This window comes from Schistocerca cancellata, chromosome 4 (genome assembly GCF_023864275.1).
Source record: "Schistocerca cancellata isolate TAMUIC-IGC-003103 chromosome 4, iqSchCanc2.1, whole genome shotgun sequence".
Classification (NCBI taxonomy): domain Eukaryota; kingdom Metazoa; phylum Arthropoda; class Insecta; order Orthoptera; family Acrididae; genus Schistocerca; species Schistocerca cancellata.
Window position 1 is genome coordinate 752892579 of NC_064629.1, and position 12481 is coordinate 752905059.

The following is a 12481-nucleotide window of genomic DNA, read 5'->3' on the forward strand; positions in this document are numbered from 1 at the left end:
AGCAGTCATAAGTTAACAGTGTGAAGCTTTTCAGATCGTTATTCTACACATTGGTATGTTTTAAAAAAGGCACTGTGAAAGAAAGTAAGTTTACTATGAACTCTTATCACTAAAGGTCAGTTTGTTTTCAGAAATTTTAAATGAGCAAATTATAATAATTCGAGTCACTAGTACCTCCAGCAGCAAGTTAATTATGCCCATAAGTAAAATCAATGGCGAGAACATTCTAGTGACCTTGATCTTGCAATGCTCCATTTAGACACTTTTTTCTATACTTTACATAATAATGGAATTACAAAAATGATGCTATATTTTTACTTCACCACTCATCCTCTCATAAATACATGACCCTTGAACTTAACAGTGAGATGACAGATCACAGAAGAAGCAAACGTGTACCACAATGTGTCCATTGGAGGCCTCCTCACTTGTTACCTCAGCTCCCATATTTAGACTTGCAATGGCACTCAGAAGAATATACTCCCATCCTCTGCTCTCATAGTATAAGGGAGTCTTCAATATTTACAAGCATTTTAATAACTTGTATGGCTTGCAGTGTACTCAGGAAAACTGAGCACATTAGAAATTTCTTTCAAGGGTCACCCATTTCAGTGCATTCAGGACCACACTGAGCTTATAATACTATTCACAACTATATGTGATGTACTCAGCCATAAAAGTCTTTGACTACCTACCCGGTGATATAAAGAACTTAATGAACTTCAAACACAAACTGGAACCATATCTACTATCTACTTGACAACTCCTATTATTTCATAGAAGAATTTCAAAATATGGTAAATTCACTAAGGAACGTGAATCCTGGTGAGATGTTGGGGAAGGCAATAACCTTGCTTTGATCCAGATCTGTATGCTTCAGTATAGATGAGAGACTTACCTGAACTTTTACAAAATAAGGAACTAAAAACATTACAAATGTATACAAACTTGCGCATGCTGCAGGTGAAAAATAGGTCTGCATCTTGTCTTATAATTGAAATAAATGGTTGTAGCTCCACCATAAGCTGAACTGAAAAGTACATTTTTTTTTCTTTTATTTCTTGATGGTGACTAGTTTCAGACACCTCTGTCCATTTTCAAACCATCCATATTGTAAGTGTTCCAAATATACAGGTGATAGACTACGTACAAAAACTGCCCCTGCAGTGATGATAAAAATGGCACTTTGGCTGACTCACCAACAGTAAATACTCCACATAGGATGGACATTAAAGTTATGTGTGTCCTATGTGGTGTATTTACTGTTGTTGAGTTGGCCATAGTACTGTTTTGATTATCACTGCAGGGGTCGTTCTTGTAACGATTACGATACGGTTGGTTTGAAAATGGATATAGGTGTCCAAAAATAATCACGAGCAAGAAATAAAAATATATTAAAAAAACTTCTTAATGCAACTAATGACAGAGCTACAACCATTTATTTGAATATCAAAAATTGTTTATTTTTTAGCAATAAAAATTCAAAAATAATTCTAAGTATCTGAATTGGTCATTGTGGATGTTCACTTCAATCTTTAAGTGAAACCTCAATATCTGAGACATACAGTCTCAATATCTGGTACATACAGTCTAAGGCTAGTTCCTTTTTGAATCTCTAATGGCCTGAAACCTGGGTGAACAATGACAGGGTACGCAAAACTATGTACATCTGATATGCTTATCAAATTGTGAGGAGTTGTCATATAAGGGGAAAGTAGTGGCCTGAAGTATGGTATATCCCAAATGCATCCCTGTACATCCTGATTTCCTCAAGACGGACATCATATGATATGCTTACGTCCACCAGATGCATCACTTTTGCCAGTATTCTACAAGGTTCTAGAGCTTTCTGTTCTTTAACTTAATTAAAGCCCATCTTAGTTCCTTCTGAGCAAAGGGAATCACGAGACTATTATTCACATGCTGCTCTACAAACTCAGAGTGAACATGCTGATGGTACTCAGTGTCTTCCATCATTGTATCGTCCAGCAAAGTTCCGACAAGAGAATGGTTCAATAAGACATGTCGAAACCTACCCTGAAATTTTACACACAGGAAGAAAACAACGAAAGAAATGTACTGTCAAAATTTTAACTGCTAAGAGGTGCTGCAAGTATTATAAAAAAATAGCTGAAAACTGCCAAATTCGTAGCACACCAGACAGCATTAGAAATATACAGCCCTACTGCCGCTGCAGCAACATTGACATTTCATTTGAAATTGCGGATATGTTAGAAGAAATAGGAAGTAACTGTGATGATTCCATGAATTGTGGTCTGGACGATGCAGCTGTGCAAGTAATAGTTGTGAAAAAGAATATCTTCCACGCCTAAAAAAACATGTTCTGCAACAGCTTTCAGCAACAAAGAAAAGGCAGTGAAACGAAGGAGGGGAAAAAAACGCTTGAAGTTACACGGTGCACAAAGGCATTTTCGTTTCGTAAAATCAGAGCGTGAACAGTAGACATGGAAGAATCAATTACATGAAGTATGAAATATGCACCAAATCGAAACCCGAAACCATCGGAATAAAAAAATGTTCGAAAGATTTAGAACTGCTCATGAGAGGCTATGCACCATTACTGAAGGAGATCTACAAGACTGGGCCCCAATCACATCTGACATGAAAACTGCTAATTTCTAGGCTTCATCGACCTGGCTATCCAGGTTCAAGAAATTGTACAGAATAGGAAGTCACAAAATTACCCAGCTTATGTCACATAAATGTGTAGAGCAGCTGCCAATGATAGACAATGTTACAGAGAAACTCACAGCTGACGTAAAGAAGAAACTTGTTGTTATCCCTGGAACTGCTGTTCATAATGCTAATCACTCAGGTTTTGTGAAAGAACTGCATGCACACCGCACTTTACCATTTCGGGGTGAAAAAAAGATGGAGTCAGTTGCCCTATCAATGAATGCACTGACACATTCATATATGATAATGCCAGTGAGAAGTATGAGTGGCTTACTGTTTCCACAACTGTATATCCGTCTTCAAGAACAACAAGGCAAATTAGGACCCTAAATAAAAAAATGGACTGTTTGGTTGCAAAAATCTTGTAATTGATGTACCAAAATCTGGAAAAATGGGAAAGAATAATATTTTCTGATAGTCAAATGTACAACATTCAAAGATTATTATAAGGAATAGCCTACAGGAATTGTTATAAAATGTCATAATGCAAGACACATTTCATTTCAACAAATTACATGTCCTCATTGATGGAAGTCATCTGTGACATCAAACACTGCCATGATTTTATTTTCTCTGCTAGCCACTTTTATCAGAATTACACATGTAAGAACTGAACTGTCCATATGAAGTTATCCAAAAATATGTTTGTATAGTTTAAGCCAGGTTTTCACTGGAGCAAACAAGCCAAAAAGCACAAGCAGAAGAGAATTCTGTCTGGTGCACCCAATAGGCCTCTTGCAGGTCTTTCAACTGGACACTGCTGCAGCTACTTACGTTTCCCTAATCTCCCCCAGTTACCTAATCAGAAAATGGAGACCTACAGTTTAACATGTAATATGAACCACATATCTTTCATGGCCATTCCAGCATCTAAGAGAAATGAATGCTCGGTTAAAAATCATAGTGAAAAACATGTGGTTTGAACAATACCTGATCCCATGCTCTCTGGATCACAAAGCACGCACTCTGCCACTAGATCATTTTTGTTTTAGGAAAAAGAATATTACCATTAGACCTTACATGCGTAGTGGAAACGCTAGCTGTGTCGAGATGATGCTCAATGTCAATAATTAGTGTCCTGTTTATAAATTTCCCCTCAATGGTAATGAGAAGCAAGGGAAAATGGCAGCTGACATACAAGGAAAATTTTTGACCAATGTCACGGAGAGATGGAGATCAATTCATGTACAGTGCACGATCTCCACACATGTCATGCTTCCATACAAATTGAGACACTTAAATTCTTCACTGTGCCATTTTTCCTACTCCTACTCACCATGCAAAATAATCCTCACTGAATAGCAAAGTTTCACACTGTGGTTCTAACAAGATAACAGTTGTATCCTGTATGCCAAATATTAGCTCCAAAAACCAAAAACTAATAATGCAGCATTCATAGGCAATGTTTGCTACCTCGTGTTCTCTTCCACTCCCTCTAGTATAAATGATTCTACCCATATACAAGCAAATGATAGTGAATTTTCTGCAAATTCTCAATCTCACATGTTCGATTCCATTCGCTCCATTGTCAACCAGGTTTTAGGTGCTTAAAATAGATGTCTGTGAACTGCACAAGTGATTCACCGAGTCGCTTGCAGGGGGGCAGGGCTGTACAAACCGCTGCTATAAGCTGTTCTTCGCATGGCAAAAATGTGTAACTTCAACATTTTTTACAAAATACTTGCAGTGTCTCTTAACAGCTAAAATTTTGGCAGTGCATTTCTTTCATTGTCTTCTTCCTGTGTAAAACATTTCAGGGTAGGTTTCGACATGTCTTATTGGACCAATCCCCTGTGGAACAGGTACTGTACTGATGTCTACCAGTTTGTCGCCATCATGCCGCCAGATGGTCTCAGCGTTTATAATACAGTGGATGATCAAATATTGCTTTTTGCAAGTTTATAGGGAAAACCCCAAACACTTGTTACCATTTGGTCATTAATGTACACTTCCTATTTTTCTACGCTTTTTTGGTGTAGTAGTTCTTTATATTCTTGTTAGTGTTCAGTAGAAACATGGCCTTCTCTGTTGTGTTGTTCCCCTAAGGACCTTTGGTAGTACCTCCTCATCTGCCTCGTTCTGCATCTTAAGCACTGTAGCACAAGACTCCAGGGAATTTAAAACCCTTTTGACCTCCAAAAAAATATTGGGATCACCTTGTCTTGCACTGTCTGCAACGCTCACACAGATTTGTCTGCTTTGGCGTCAACATCAAATCCGCTTCCTTAAAATCTGCCTTTGCTTTGTATAGATTGTATAGTCAAGTTGGATTTTAGCATGTAAGTTATTATCTGCATTTATAATTGTGAAGTACATTAGATTATTGTCATTTCTTGTAAGTCCATCACAGACTTTCCAGTTGACAATGTGGCCACTGGCTTTTGAGTTTGTATGGGTGATATCTATATTTGTTGCTGCACCTGCATGATTCTGGAAAGTAGGCGAGAGGTGTATTCATGACATGAAGGCCAAGTTCTTGTGTAGCACCCTGAAGAAGAATCCTCTTTCATCAATTACTCTACTATGCAACAATGTTGATTTTGTGTTTGCATCCATCACGAAAATGTGTCCGTCGCATCAACCCAGTATTGCTGCTGTTTTTCAGTCTCCTGTATGTGGCAGTATCTCCTGACTGCATTGGAAAGATTGATTAGTAATGTAAAATTTTCCAAAGGTAGTCATTATTTCTATTGTCACTGCATGTTCTCCACAGAGTTGATGTATCTATGTCACTTTTATGTCTTTATGTGGTCACTGTATGATGACCTTATGTTATGATCTGTGCTTTAATTGGCATGTGGTGTAATGCCCCATTTCTGGAATACTGCTCCTGTGTACATATAATGTGTAGGTCCAATTACTCTAACGCTTTCCCGAGTTCTTGCATCACTTTGGCACTGCACATTGCATTTATCTGGCGGATTTTAATCATTTTTCTCTGCCCACTGTGATTAGGGTGTGATTTGGCTGTAAGTGAATGCTACGGGAACCTCGTGAGCACATAACTATGGGGACAGTCTAAACTGTCATCACTAACTACCCAACAGATGCTCAGTATCAAGTGTCTTCTGCTTCCCCTTAAATATGATGTCCTTTGTATTTGTAGCCACGTTAGTGACACAGAGCCGAGTATGATCAACTTCCTTCACAACAGGAAACTTTATGGCACAGCCTTTTGGATGAATGTGCCTAACCAGGTGTCTTATTGCTACGTTTAACACACGCATATTCTCTAATGTAGCTAGTCTCATTGTGTTTTTATGCATTTCCTAAACAGGTATCAGGTCCAACCATAAACTTCTTCATTTTTCATGTCATGTCCATCACTGTATGTATCCTTCTTGTAATTCCCATTGCCATCTGTAGGAGCTATGATCTGTGTATCTTCATACTCTTCCTCCATTAGCTGTTGCGTGCTATCACACTCCACAACTATACTATCTTGTGTGCTGTCACACCTTGCATGCATTGTACTTTCAACTTTCCTGAATTTGAGAGTATGTCCTCCTCTAAGTCTTCCTTATCTAGAGGTAGGCATGCTGTCCGTTCCTTGCTTTCCTTTCTTCTTGACCACTTCCAGAAACTTCACTCTTTTAATTATTCTTATTACTGGCCTTTTTATTGCCAATCTCGTTATTGCCCTCGTCTATAAGGCCAGTCAAGTTTTGGTTTGTGTCAGTATGTCTCATCTCATTCTACCCTGGTAAGTACACATACATAGATTTAACAACGGAAACGCAAAACACCAATTCATCTTGTGCACTCGAGAAGTCTCCCAATAGCCAGCTGTAACTAACACATGGTAGTTGTAGTACTGGAAGTAGTACAGAAAACACTAAAACTGGGCAAAAGTAAGGAACACCAAATTAAATTCCACACTTCAGCAAAAAGGACTCGGGAGCAATGTGATGAGGCAGTTTCCTTTTTAACCATGTTACACTAATGGAACTGGATCAAAAGGCGGTGTTGTGCTGAGTTCAGTCGTAGTAAGAACGATTTTAGTTCTGGTCTATTGCTGTTTGTTTGTTTTGTTTGTTTCAATGGGGTTTTATAATTTTCAAGTAATGTCATCTCACAGTGTAACATGTACATTTGTTTTTTTTTTGACTGTATTAAAATAAATATTATTCTATCCTAGAATGACCTCAAAATTGGGTGTAAAAATAATTATAAGTCTGTGAGAGAGTAATGGGGTGGCATTAACATTTCTCAACTATTCACATACAGCAACTGCTTGTTAATTGATGGTTAGGGGCAAATGAGGAGTTAAAAAAAACACAATTTATGAATTTTACCACTCCAGTTTCAGCTCTCTTCCCACGCAGTTCAGTGAAGGATACATGCTTTGTGACAGGGGAATCATAACACTTCAAACAGAGACCAACTAAAGAACCTACCCTCTACTAATTTTTTTTGTTTCTCCACATAAATAGTAAACCCATTTGTTTTACACAATTATGGGAGAAATTTTATTGATGAGCAACCTGCTCGCTCTTCTTATGTTCTTACCCACTCATTGGGAGAATGGAATTGTTGGAGTATTTGTTGCTACATGTGATGATATTTTACATCAAAATTCACTGTCCAAGATACATACAACAAGACATTTGTTATTTGGTCCATTAAACAAGACTAATGCTATGTCGCATGACTGCCTTGTATTTGTATTCTTAGGACTGTTGCTACTGTTTATGGCATGTTTCCCCGTAAGTGGATATGGTGATAAAGTCACTTTCTTTGACACACTGCAATTGTTTGTCCATCTGTTTACTAAAATGACAATCTATTTTATGTAAGTCTTTTAGGTGGTGACAGTTGATAGTTTGGAGCAGGTCACAGATTTTAAGGTTGGTGCACTTTTACAAATACACTTTTGCGTGTAGATTTTAGTGCTTGCAGCTCTAAGCTGCATATTATTGTGTGTACTGACTTACTAAACTAGGGTTTTAACTATCATTACAAATGACATTGTGAAGGTAAATGACATTTCCAGTTTATTCGAATGATATTCACTTCACCAATATAAGTGCATTTTTATCCTCCTCTTATAAAAGAGATTCCATAATTGAGACTGGGTGCTTACCAGACAAGTTACCAGACAAGTACTCATCCAGGGATGAGTACAGTGGTCCTGGCCATAGTGTGCCTTTGCCCTTTGTGTATTTCTGCACGCTGTTGGCCTATTAGATATCACTGTTGTCCCTAGAAACTCTGGAAGTATTGAGGAGATAGGGTCACATCTTTACAAAGTTGGAATGCAGCAAGTAGGTGCTGAGCTCCTTGAGGATCTAACCATCTGATACCACCTAGCAGAAGGAATATCGCAATCATAAGGAGATCTATTTGCATAGCCAGTTTTGCCCAATCTACTGTCGGAGGAAAAGTACAGGGGTTCATCTAAAGAAATGTACATGTAGATATACGACAAAATTATTAAGACACCTCTGGCCATCTATTGCCACACAATGTGATGCAGAGGATAAGTGCACATGTTCACTCCCTAAAACGTAACACTTATGCCACTTATAATCACTGAAACAGAAAATAAACCAAATAAACTACAAATTGTTTCTATTAATAGTTAATAATGCAGTGTACCATCAACATACTTCTATCTGTGATGTGTGATTAGCATAATAGTCCAAAGCCTGATTCATCTTTGGATCACTGTTACTATCTAGAGGTTTCAGAAGAGCTGCTAGTTCCTTATTATGTTGTGCAAGTTGGTGACAGAGGATGTAAATATTATGACCCACCTGCAACAATAATAATGAATGCCAGAAATATAAAAGATTAAAGACAATGACTTGTCATTTACCCAATTTACATATGAAAATAGAAGCATTACTTTTTAAAATCTTATTGTATTTTCATAAGCTGTCTAGTTCACTTAAACTTGCAGTTACCTAAGCCCAGCACTGTTAAATTTATGTATATGAGAGACTTAAAATACTTTCTTATTATATAGCTATTTAAATATGATGATACCTAAAGAGACCACGCCTGTTCTCTTTCTTTCATTTGTGTATTATCATTCAACTACACAAACAAGAAAATTAAAAAGAGGATGAACATCAACAGAAAATTAAATGTGTTTCATAAAGTAAAAGATTCAGCCTTTCCAAGTTATGGAAAACCATAACTTTTATGAAATATAGTAAAATACAATGAACTAAAAGCTAATAAGTATGATCAAACATACTTCTCTGGGTGATACACCATCACTACCCTCAGTCGATGTATCTTCTCCATCATCATCATCATCTTCATCCAGAGATTCTTGATGGTAAGCACGACATGCCACTTCCACCTGTAATACGAATTTAAAGTCAGTTACACAATTATGGAGGAACTACATGAATGTTCTGAGGAAGAAAAAGGGTCAAAAATTGTGTGTCGATCTCAGGCCTTGATACTACAATCACAAAATATTAAATTTGTACTTGAATTGTGTGTTGTTGGTTGCTCACTGAAGATTGAAGAGTGATCTAAAGCAGTTCTCACACATACACAGGACTAATAAGAACATCAATAATATTTCGTTACAGCAAACATCAGATAAAAAACCAAAAATATTTTCTTCTATACTTTGATGTAAATCTGTACCCAATTATATTTACCCACATTTTTCTTTTGTATTCAATTCCAAATTTAATCGGCACAGTCTTTCCAACAAAGACTGCTGACCAGAGATGCCTATGATCTCATTAAAAATTACATGAACAATGCACTGATGTGTGTATAAACCCACTGCTGCCCGAATAACAATAAACCCACTGCTGCCCGAATAACAATAAACCCACTGCTGCCCGAATAACAATACTGTGTATTAGAATTGTAGATGTGTGAGCATAAAATAATTTATAATCAATAAAGAGCTCCCAAAGTCATCTATGAAGCAGCATTAGCTGTTCTCTCTCACTAATGCTGCTTTTTGAAAGCTATTTTGATTGGCAGCCATGCCCCAAAACTGCTAAAAAAAAAAAAAAAAAAAAAAAAAAAAAAAAATACATGGAGACCTACCACTCAGGTAGTTGGCACACAGTGTCAGTCATCCACGTAACTCAAACAATAACACAGACTCACTGGAAGATCTAAAATTCCACACCATCAGGAGCAGTAACCTTTAGAAGACTTTTTTTAATTTTTTAATATTGTTTTTATATAGTGAGGGTCAAAAGTGTCATACTCATAGTAGTGTGTCAAACTCTGTCATATATCAAGGTATGCTGTTCAAAATATCCCCTCCCTTTTATAGTGACAGAACTGGGTTTCCACTTCTTTCGATACAATGTCTTGCATTTCTTGTTTTCCTGTCACAGAACCATCAGCAGGGTGAGACTCCTAGCTTGTGTTAAAGACTGATTTTAAAACAGTTCAAGTCAGTTTTATTTATAGTTGGTGACCAGTTTTGGTAAAGTAAACATCATCAGACCAAAATGTCCACAGAGAGGTGGCAGCATGGCAGCATTGATGAAGCAGTTCCTTATACTACGTATCAATCAACGTGAAAAGTAAACAACTTCTTGTTGGCCACCTTGGCACAGATATTTTAGTGTGAAGATGGTTATTTAACTAAAGTCACACACCAAGTAGAATTCCAAAAGGCATACGAGTCAGTGGATAGACCACTCTCTTTGGAATATCAACAGAACTAGGACTCAACAAAAAACTCAACAGGTTGGTGCGAGTCACCCTCTAAAACATCAAATCCAAAGTAAAGTTTAGAGAAAAATTCTCAGAGTTTCCCAATCAACATAGGGGGTGAGGCAAGAAGACTGTATTTGATGAAAATTATTTAGCTGTGTCCTGGAAAAAAATCATCAGGAAATAGACCAGATTTCTACTCGTAAACACTGGATTAAGGATTGGGATCAAAGCAAACAGCCTAAGGAACCCCTGCGAGGCTTTTGATGACAGGCTGATCTTACAAGTAAACAACGTGCAAGAGGCTTCTATGCAATGTCAAGCACAGCCAAATACAATGTGTTGTTTTTATTGGACGAAGTTAAGTATTGCTCATCCATTGATTTATCCAGTTTTATCTTTCCCTTCTTCTAAACCTGGTGTACATTATTATAGTTACTTATTTGATAAAGAGACAAACAGTACACAATTTACCCAAAAAGTGCAGCTGATAATGAAAACAATATATGTATCACTAGACAAAGCAAACCTTAGACCGATCTGGCCATGGCACGAACTATCTCACATGAGCATGCACAGCCACGTTACATTTAAAAAATGTGTGCTTTGTTAACTCAATATGCAAACATGGAAATTTATCACAGGAAATGCTTTCACAGACAGCTGCAACGGTTTGTTGTTAATATCATTAAATCTGTGGCATCGACGATATCTTTTTCGATCGCACCCAGCGCATCGAACGTCACTCACATTGCCACAGAAGAAACATTCAAAGACCACTGCCATGAGCCACTGCCGTAGAGGGCTCACCAGATGCCGAATTCGTATAACCTCACTGCCTGCACCTTTGACTGGTCAGCACACCTTTTTAAGTTGCCACAATCAGAGCTCTGCCTCAGATTATCCTCAGACAACTCTCAGATCACGTTAAGCATATGGATGACAGAGCAGTGAGATAAACCTAGCACAACATCAGTGAGACTTTAGAAACCTAGCATGACACTACTGCTACACTGAGTGCTTGTGAATATTCTAAACCAGTACTAGTGGAGAGAGAGAGAGAGAGAGAGAGAGAGAGAGAGAGAGAGAGAGACTGCAGGATACAAAGTTACTTATACTGAATATGTATATACTGCAAATAAATGTATTTATATTTCAATCATTCTATACATCTACACCTACATCTACATTTATACTCCGCAAGCCACCCAACGGTGTGTGGCGGAGGGCACTTAACATGCCACTGTCATTACCTCTCTTTCCTGTTCCAGTCGCGTATGGTTCGCGGGAAGAACAACTGCCGGAAAGCCTTGTGCGTGCTTGAATCTCTCTAATTTTACACTCGTGATCTCCTCGGGAGGTACAATTGGGGGAAGCAATATATTCGATACCTCATCCAGAAACGCACCCTCTCGAAACCTGGGCAGCAAGCTACACCGCGATGCAGAGCGCCTCTTGCAGAGTCTGCCACTTGAGTTTGCTAAACATCTCCGTAACGCTATCACGCTTACCAAATAACCCTGTGACGAAATGCGCCGTTCTTCTTTGGATCTTCTCTATCTCCTCCATCAACCTGACCTGGTACGGATCCCACACTGATGAGCAATAATCAAGTATAGGTCGAACGAGTGTTTTGTAAGCCACCTCCTTTGTTGATGGACTACATTTTCTATGGACTCTCCCAATGAATCTCAACCTGGTACCCGCCTGACCAACAATTAATTTCATATGATCATTCCACTTCAAATCATTCTGCACGAATACTCCCAAATATTTTACAGAAGTAACTGCTACCAGTGTTTGTTCCGCTATCATATAATCATACAATAAAGGATCCTTCTTTCTATGTATTCGCAATATGTTACATTTGTCTATGTTAAGGGTCAGTTGCCACTCCCTGCACCAAGTGCCTATCCGCTGGAGATCTTCCTGCATTTCGCTACAATTTTCTAATGCTGCAACTTCTCTGTATACTACAGCATCATCCGCGAAAAGTCGCATGGAACTTCCGACACTATCTACTAGGTCATTTATGATGTGTTCTAGAGTTATACTGGTGGACACAACTGATACTTCTGGTCATGAGCATGCAATTAGTGACTACTTTGGAAGATGATTTGGCATCTCTGCATATTGA

General features: G+C 38.0%; 1 protein-coding gene across 1 annotated transcript in view; it reads right to left on the reverse strand.

Moving 5' to 3' along the window:
- The window catches only part of LOC126184403 (inositol 1,4,5-trisphosphate receptor), a 372462-nt gene that overhangs the window by 74210 nt on the left and 285771 nt on the right, over window positions 1–12481 (reverse strand). Inside the window, exons 37-38 of the mRNA XM_049926787.1 lie at window positions 8900–9007; window positions 8307–8453 (exon numbers count right to left, since the gene is read on the reverse strand). Coding sequence (XP_049782744.1) covers window positions 8307–8453; window positions 8900–9007 — 255 coding nt within the window. The remainder of the gene's footprint in view (window positions 1–8306; window positions 8454–8899; window positions 9008–12481) is intronic.